Here is an 8299-nt window from a genome sequence, read left to right as displayed (position 1 = left end):
CTCCTGCTCCCCTGGCTCTGTTTCTCCGGGTGCCAAGGGAAAAAGGCAGAACTGAAGCCAGACCTAGAGCCACTCCCTGAGGCTATGCCCCTTTCCTGCAATCTCTGGCCACCCCCATTGGCCAGGCTGCCCCTCCCACAGGCCCTGGGGCCCCTCCCACCCTCACTACAGATGAGGCCAGCCCAGGACTGCTTCACTGGGCAGTAGGCACTAGGGCTGGAATGGGGCCGCCCGGCTCCCCATGGCAGTGGGTGCTGCTGCTGCTGGGGCTGCTGCTCCCTTCTGCTGCCCCCTTCTGGCTCCTCAATGTGCTCTTCCCCCCGCACACCACGCCCAAGGCTGAGCTCAGTAACCACACACGGCCCGTCATCCTCGGTAAGCCCCCGCCAGGCCCCTGATGCACCAGGCCAGACCTTGGGGAACCTGGGCCCCAGCCCCTGGTAGCAGACCCTGCCAAGGCCCTTCTGCCCCTGCATTAGCCCTGATACCTGCTTCAGTGTTCGGAGGGACCAAAGGTTTGTGCTGCAGAGAAATCAACCCTTTCTCCCACCACACTTCCTATGTCTCTGAGTTGTCTATCCCAGGTGGGTAGAGTCGGGGGTGGGTGTGCCCGAGGGCTTGGCCAGGGCATTACTAGCTGTGGTCAGCTGCAGCCCCTGGACCTTGGGTCAAGCCCCACCATTCCTTCCTCAGCCCCCACCCAAGCAAGGACAAGATGCCTAGCCCAGGAGAGCAAGAGAGGCCTATCAAGGCCTGCCCCCTACTCCAAGGCCCAGCCCCCATTCCCCTATATCTATTTGTTCTCACCTTGGACTTTGGCAGTAATGGAGAGCCATGCTAAGTGTTTGCTTTGTGGGAGCAGGGGTCAGTGGCCTTGGCCCCTGCACCCTCCCTTCCTGAGGGGAACCTGGGCTTTGGGCTGCTGTGGGGATGGGGCGGGGGTATGATCAGAAAGAGAGGTTCATGTCTTTAGTCCCTGGGGGTTGAGAGTGTGGGAGATGAAGGGGCGAGGCTGGTCACTACAGTGTCTGGAGGATGAGACTGGAGTGGGGGCTACAAGGGGTGGAAGTCTGAGGAATCCAGAGTGAAGGCTAGTGCCTGCAGTGCCTGGCTGCCTGGGGAATCAGCTGGAAGCCAAGCTGGATAAACCAGATGTGGTGAACTGGATGTGCTACCGCAAGACAGAAGACTTCTTCACCATCTGGCTGGATCTCAATATGTTCCTACCCTTTGGGGTAGACTGCTGGATCGATAACACCAGGTAAGTGCCATCCCCGCTGCCCCAGTCCCCACACCCTGCCCCTTGGCTGCTGGTCTGCTGAATGCCCCACTGCCCCCAGGGTTGTCTACAACCGCAGCTCTGGGCGTGTGTCCAATGCCCCTGGTGTACAGATCCGTGTCCCTGGCTTTGGCAAGACCTACTCTGTCGAGTACCTGGACACTAGCAAGCTGGCAGGTGTGTGTATTGGGGGAAAGAGTGGGACTCTAGGCTGTGGTGGGCCCATAGGAGCTGTGGTCAGAGCCCCCAGTGCTACTGCCTCCCCTACAGGTTACATGCACACACTGGTGCAGAATCTGGTCAACAACGGGTATGTGCGGGATGAGACAGTGCGGGCTGCCCCCTACGACTGGCGGCTGGAGCCCAGTGAGTGTCTCTGCGGATGATGGGTTCAGGGTGGGGCAGGTGGCCCCTAACCCCAACTTCCCTGACACATAGCCCCGTCACGCCCCCACAGGCCAGCAGGAGGAATACTACGGGAAGCTCGCTGGGCTGGTAGAGGAGATGCATGCTACTTATGGAAAGCCTGTCTTCCTTATTGGGCACAGTCTTGGCTGCCTGCACTTGCTCTATTTCTTGCTGCGCCAGCCCCAGTCCTGGAAGGACCGCTTCATTGATGGCTTCATCTCTCTTGGGGCTCCCTGGGGTGGCTCCATCAAGCCCATGTTGGTCTTGGCCTCAGGTGAGAGGGCCTCTGATTACCTGTGTCCTCTAGGGGGTTGGGAGGTGGAATGAAGCTGACCATGGGCCTGTCCTGACTCCCATTTCTGCTCACAATGCCAGGCTGGGGGTGTTGTCCACCACCCCTGGGACATGGTCCCTGTCCTTAGCCCCCTGAGAGCAGGGAGCCTGGCCTGGACCATTAGAGCACCTCCTGCCAGAGTCTGTCTCAGTGACAACAAAGGGGAAGTAAAGAGAGAGGAAGTGAATCCCAGCAATCTGATTCATTGCCCTACGTCTGTTCCTTGTGGCCTCAGATCCTGCCCACCCCGCTTTCAGCTGCCTTCTCCCAGGAACTCCTTTGCCTGGGGATCTGCCCTACTGAGGACGGATCTTCCCAAGCCAAGGCCAGACCCTAGGAGCCCCTCCTGCCCTTCCCTGAGGAGTGGCACAGCCACCATCTGTTGAGCACCCACTGTATGCTGGGCATAGCCAGACTCGGCCTTCCTCCTAAGAGCTCAGGATCTGGTGAGGGAAACACTCCTCAGGCTATATCAATAAGTGTCAAACAGCCACGGTCTCATTTCATCCTTCTCAGAACACAGCTCTGACCCCTGTGCAGCACAGGCCACAGAGGCTGACAGACATTTGCCAGCACCGTCCCCCCACCACTTCTGGGAAGATGTACAGCTTCCCACTCTCCTGGTTGAGCTGTTCAGGCAGCCTGCCTTGTGTCTACCTCTGCTCTGGGCGTGGGGACTGGAGACAGCTGCACACACACAGAACCACCAGCACCACCCCCCCCACCATTCACACATACATGCCCATCCCCAGGAAACTCCTCCCTTCCCTCCTTTTGAGGGCCTACAGCTCTGCCTCACAGAGGTGCCATCAGAGCTGCTGATTTAATAAGCACTCGTTAAACACCTACTGAATGCCAGGCCTGCTTTAGTCTGTGGCTTGGAGTCTATGTTTGGATTGAGCATCCAGCTGAGCTTGGGTTGGGGGCAAGTTGTGGGCAAGGGGTAGGCAGGCCTGGCTCCATGCCCTACCTTGCTCCATGTCCACAGGTGACAACCAGGGCATCCCGATCATGTCCAGCATCAAGCTGAAAGAGGAGCAGCGCATGACAACAACCTCCCCATGGATGTTTCCCTCCAGCCGGGCATGGCCTGAGGACCATGTGTTCATTTCCACGCCCAGCTTCAACTACACAGGCCGTGACTTCCAGCGCTTCTTTACAGACTTGCACTTTGAGGAAGGCTGGTACATGTGGCTACAGTCACGTGACCTGCTCGCAGGCCTCCCAGCACCTGGTGTGGAAGTATATTGTCTGTATGGCGTGGGCCTGCCCACGCCCAGCACCTACATCTTTGACCATGGCTTCCCCTACACGGACCCTGTGGGTGTGCTCTATGAGGACGGTGATGACACTGTGGCCACACGCAGCACCGAGCTCTGTGCCCGCTGGCAGGGCCGCCAGCCACAGCCTGTGCACCTGCTGCCACTGCATGGGATACAGCACCTCAACATGGTCTTCAGCAACCAGACACTGAAGCACGTCAATGCCATCCTGCTGGGTACCTACCGACGTAGCAGCCCTGCATCCCCAGCTGCCAGCTGAGAGCCCCTGCCCCCTGAATAAAGATCTTTTGCTGCTGTAAGCTCTGACATGTATGTTGTAGGTTGAGGAGGAGGCACTAAGTACCACACACCAGGATTTGTTCATCAGCAGCCGCTTTGAACAGTTGGCGCTTTGTGGAACATAGGGCAGGATGGGCTTTGCTAAAGCCTGGGGTTGAACGGGGCACCCTGAGATGTACAGCTTCCCACTCTCCTGGTTGAGTTGTTTAGGCAGGCTGCCTTGTACCTACCTCTGCTCTGGGCATGGGGACTGGAGGCAGCTGCACATACAGCTGTGAGATGGGGGCACATGGAGCCAAGGGTGCAGGGAAGGGAAGATCTGAGCTGTCCCTCTCAGCTCCCAAAAGGGCAAGTGAGACTCCACCTCTAGACAGGGCCTTCTGAGTACTAGGTAGATGACAGAAGCACAAGAATTTAGAATCTGGGGGAGTGACAGCCACTAATCAGATATTTCACTAATGAAGGTTTAATTATTAATGTAGCTAAGTGGTCTGAGAGAAAAGTTTAGGGAGCAACAAGAGGCTGAGTCTTGTGGGTCAGGGAAGGCTTCCCAGATGAGGTGGTACCTATGCTGAGATCCAATGGGATGAGAAGGGTAACATGGGCCAGTGTAAAGACTTGGGTTTGAGCCTAAGAGCAACGTGCAGCTGCTGAAGGTTTTAACCAGGGAAAGAGTGTGACCAGGTTTTCAATCTAGAAAGAGCCTCCTCTCTGCAGGGTACAGTGTAGCCTGGAGTGGGAGGTGAGGGGCAGGAAGTGTGGGGAAGCCAGGGAGGCCAGTGCAGTATCCAGAGGAGGGAGGATGCTGGCTGAGACTAAAGCAGTAGTTAGGAGAAAGATGTGGATAGATAAAGGGTCATCTGGGAGGTGAAATAAGGCTTGGCCACGGGTAGAGCCCAGCATGCCTCCAGGCCATAGGTGGACAGCCACGGTGCCCCTCTTGAGAGCAGGAAGACAGCCCCTGAGAGAGGGAAGATGGAAGTATCAGCATCACCATGGCCAAGGATTGAACTTCCATGTTTGAGGTTTGGGGAGGAGACAGGCAACAAAAGAGAGGCAGGAGTTGGGAGAAGGAAGGTGACAAAGGACAAAAGGTAGCCATACCTGATGCTGTTGGGAGGCCAGTAACAAAAGGGACAGAGACCTATTGTGACAGACTTAGGGCAGTAAGACTTGAGATTAGCGTTGGGGTCAGGGTAGGCAGAGCAAGGGGCTCAGATTGGAAGGGGGAAGAGGAGTGGAACAATGACCAGAAGCGAGGGATTTGTCCCTCTGTTCAGAGGACAGAGAAGCAGCATGGAGAGCCAGGCCAGGGACATCTCCCTCTTCCCCAGCTGCCTAGGATCAGAGGTGAAGGTAAAAGTGAAAGAGAATATGGGCTGGCCCCGTGGCCGAGTGGTTAAGTTCGCGCGCTCCACTGCAGGCGGCCCAGGGTTTCGTTGGTTCGAATCCTGGGCGCGGACATGACACTGCTCATCAAACCACGCTGAGGCAGCGTCCCACATGCCACAACTAGAATGACTCACAACGAAGAATATACAACTATGTACTGGGGGGCTTTGGGGAGAAAAAGGAAAAAATAAAATCTTAAAAAAACATTAAAAAAAAAAAGTGAAAGAGAATATGCAGAAAGGGGCCACCCTTTTCTGAGGAAGGGTGAAAGCGAAAGCAGAAAGCGTCAGAGGCGGAGCCCAACAGAAGACAAGGCTGCGACCTTTCTTGCTCCACGCTGGTGCCACTCGTCTGATCATCGACCCCCAAACCCTAGACCGCCCTGCCCACCCCGGGATGCTGAAGGCAGCGCTAGAGCCCCGAGGGGGCTTCTGCTTTGAGAACTGCCAGAGGTGAAGGGGGGTGAAATGGTTGGGCCTCAGCTGCCTATGAGGGCTTCCGGGAGTGGGAGCCCCAGGACCTTTATTCCTGGTAGGCGGGGGGAAAGTAGTGTACGTTTGGCGACTTGGGTTCCCAGGCTTACCCCGGTAGGTGAGGGAGACCGAGACGGAGTTAGGGGATGTGATGGGGACCCCAGAAGAACCAAAACCTGGGCCACTCCCTTCCGTTTTCAGAAACGCATCCTTGGAACGCGTCCTCCCGGGGCTCCGGACCCCTCATGCACGCAAAACTGGGACCACCATCGCGGGCATTGTGTTCCGAGTGAGTAGGGTGTTGGGACTGGGGGGTCTTATAGGGGAGGTTGGGGGATCGGGCGGGCACTGAGCCAGTGGCCCCTTCCCATCCACAGGACGGGGTCATCCTGGGCGCGGATACGCGGGCCACTAACGATTCGGTCGTGGCGGACAAGAACTGTGAGAAAATCCACTTCATCGCTCCCAAAATCTAGTGAGAATTCCCCAGCCCGGTTCTCCGCGACAAGAACCGCCCCCTCGTTCCCATCCTGCACATCCTAGCCCCGCCCACACCAACCCTCCTTTCGCCCTCAGCTGCTGTGGGGCTGGAGTTGCCGCGGACGCCGAGATGACCACACGGATGGCAGCGTCCAACATGGAACTACACGCGCTGTCTACGGGCCGCGAGCCCCGCGTGGCCACAGTCACTCGCATGTTGCGCCAGACGCTTTTCCGGTGCTGGGGAGGGCTGATGACCCAGGGGAGGAGCTGTTGCGGGGAGAGCGAGACTGTGAGGTCCCGGGAGGCCGGAAGAGGCCGGCCTAAGAGGAGGGGGGCAACAGGAAGGAGTGGTGTCAGTCTTGGGCACCGAACCACAGGAAGGGGCGGGGCTCGGATCCAGGGGCGGTATCGCGGTGGGGCGGGACCTCGGGGGCCTGGTGCTTGTTGCTGACCACGCCCACTCCACGGAAAGGTACCAGGGCCACGTGGGCGCGTCGCTGATCGTGGGAGGCGTAGACTTGACAGGACCGCAGCTCTACGGCGTGCACCCCCACGGCTCCTACAGCCGTCTGCCCTTTGCGGCCCTGGGTGAGCGCTTCAGCCCCTTCTCCATGAACCCCGCCCCTAGACCTTTGCCTCACGTTTGTCCCGCGATGGGGCGGCTGCAACTGACCTCAGATGCCCCTCCTGCCTGCAGGCTCCGGCCAGGATGCGGCTCTGGCAGTTCTGGAGGACCGGTTCCAGCCGAACATGACAGTGAGCGACACTTAGCCTCCACTACGCGTTCATTGGTGGGAAGTGACCCTAGGAGCTCGGGGAAGGCAGAGGTAGCCTAGCCTAGTCAGGAGGTCGGGGAAGCCTTCTCGGAGGAGGTGACTACTGAGTGGAGACTCACGGGCTAGTGGAGTGAGGGTGGATAAGTGCTGTTCCAACAGACCACCGTCACTGCCAAAGTTTGGACTGCCCGGACAAGTCAAAGCTCAGAGAGGACTGTTTGGAGCTGAAGGAGGAGGGAACGGAAGATGGGGTCTTAAGTCTGGATTTTGTTTGGGATGGGGTGGAAATGAATGACGTATGTTGCTTCAGAGGTACCTGCAGGCCAGAAAGAAAAATGCAGTAAGCCAGTGGATTGGGGACCAAGACTACATTGGGTGGGTGGACAGGCCACTGGAAGCAGAGCCATGAGTGTGACTCAGAGAAGTTTGTGAAGATGGGGGCAGTGGGAACATGGGGTTTCTGGAGAGAGGGAGGCAGACAGTAGGGGAGGGGATCTTGAGGTGGTGGTGTAGGATGAGAGAAGAGTTTGGGTGCGAGCAAATGGTACAGAGTCTGGGCTTCAAGATTAACCAAGTCTCCAGACTGAAGCTTGAGGGCGATACCAGAAGAGTCCATCAGGCCTCACACACACATCATCATCATCACAGCTGGAGGCCGCGCAGGGGCTGCTGGTGGAAGCCATCACTGCAGGAATCTTGGGTGACCTGGGCTCTGGGGGCAATGTGGATGCATGTGTGATCACAAGGACCGGCGCCAAGCTGCTGCGAACACTGAGCTCACCCACAAAGCCCATAGTGAGGTAGGAGCAGGGAAGATGGAGGACCACAGGGAAGGATGGTGTGGGAGCAGGGGAGATAGGGGGCTGCAAGAAGAGGATGGGCCACATGATGGGCCCTCATTGAGAGACCATCCCTCCTTGCTCCCAGGTCGAGCCAGTACCACTTTGCCCCTGGGACCACAGCTGTCTTGTCCCAGACAGTAACACCACTGACCCTGGAGCTGCTGGAGGAAACCGTGCAGCCCATGGAGGTGGAATGAAGTAGGCTAAGGCTTAGAGCTTGGAACAAAGGGAAATAAACCCAGAAAATAAAACACCTAAACAGGTGGCTGTGTCATTCTTGGGTGGGTGTGTGTGTTGGGGGTGTTAGCAGCCACCACGGCTCTGTGGCTAAGGTATCCCTGCAGGGGCCACACTCTCCCATAGCTCCAGTGCCTGGCCTACAAGGTGCCTTTCACCCATCACCTTAGGTATTTACCCCTCCAGCTCTGGCAAGCATTGCAGGCTCAAGGTGGAAAGCCCCCTGCTGACTCTCCACACCATAGAGACTCTCCCTACCACTCCCATGCCTTGCTCTTGCCCTCTAGTCCACTGGGGGCTGTTGTAAAATCCAAAAAGCCCCATGTACGGCCCCTACCTAGAACCTCTACCTGGCTCATTAGTGGCCCAGGACAAAGCCAACACCTCTCAGTCAAGCCCCCCATGGACCCCATTGAGGGCTAAAGTTCTGATACAGGAGCTGCTCCCTGACTCCAAGGGCAAGTTCTCACAGCACTCCTCACCCCTGCAACACCTTTACCTGTGAAACCCCTC

At 57.5% G+C, this 8299-nt stretch overlaps 2 protein-coding genes across 3 annotated transcripts; both read left to right on the top strand.

Moving 5' to 3' along the window:
* The first annotated feature begins 150 nt into the window (after positions 1 to 150).
* Positions 151 to 3603, top strand: LCAT (lecithin-cholesterol acyltransferase). 2 transcript variants are annotated; one of them, XM_046682277.1, is made up of 6 exons: positions 151 to 375; positions 1105 to 1261; positions 1341 to 1456; positions 1550 to 1645; positions 1737 to 1961; positions 3010 to 3603. In XM_046682277.1, the coding sequence occupies exons 1-6, from the start codon at positions 222 to 224 to the stop codon at positions 3561 to 3563; spliced, it is 1302 nt and encodes a 433-aa protein (XP_046538233.1). In that variant the 5' UTR covers positions 151 to 221; the 3' UTR covers positions 3564 to 3603. The 2 variants fall into 2 exon arrangements, with proteins under 2 accessions (XP_046538233.1, XP_046538232.1); XM_046682276.1 differs by having other exon boundaries at positions 1341 to 1645.
* A 1649-nt stretch (positions 3604 to 5252) lies between these two features.
* On the top strand, positions 5253 to 7808 carry PSMB10 (proteasome 20S subunit beta 10). Its single transcript, XM_046682763.1, has 8 exons — positions 5253 to 5427; positions 5650 to 5737; positions 5826 to 5923; positions 6025 to 6165; positions 6404 to 6519; positions 6629 to 6687; positions 7356 to 7507; positions 7635 to 7808. The coding sequence occupies exons 1-8, from the start codon at positions 5372 to 5374 to the stop codon at positions 7744 to 7746; spliced, it is 822 nt and encodes a 273-aa protein (XP_046538719.1). The 5' UTR covers positions 5253 to 5371; the 3' UTR covers positions 7747 to 7808.
* The last annotated feature ends 491 nt before the right edge of the window (positions 7809 to 8299 follow it).

The sequence above is a fragment of the Equus quagga genome, chromosome 13 (genome assembly GCF_021613505.1).
Source record: "Equus quagga isolate Etosha38 chromosome 13, UCLA_HA_Equagga_1.0, whole genome shotgun sequence".
Taxonomy (NCBI): Eukaryota; Metazoa; Chordata; class Mammalia; order Perissodactyla; family Equidae; genus Equus; species Equus quagga.
Note: the sequence above shows the minus strand (reverse complement) of the source record. Positions and strands in the feature narration are given on the sequence as shown.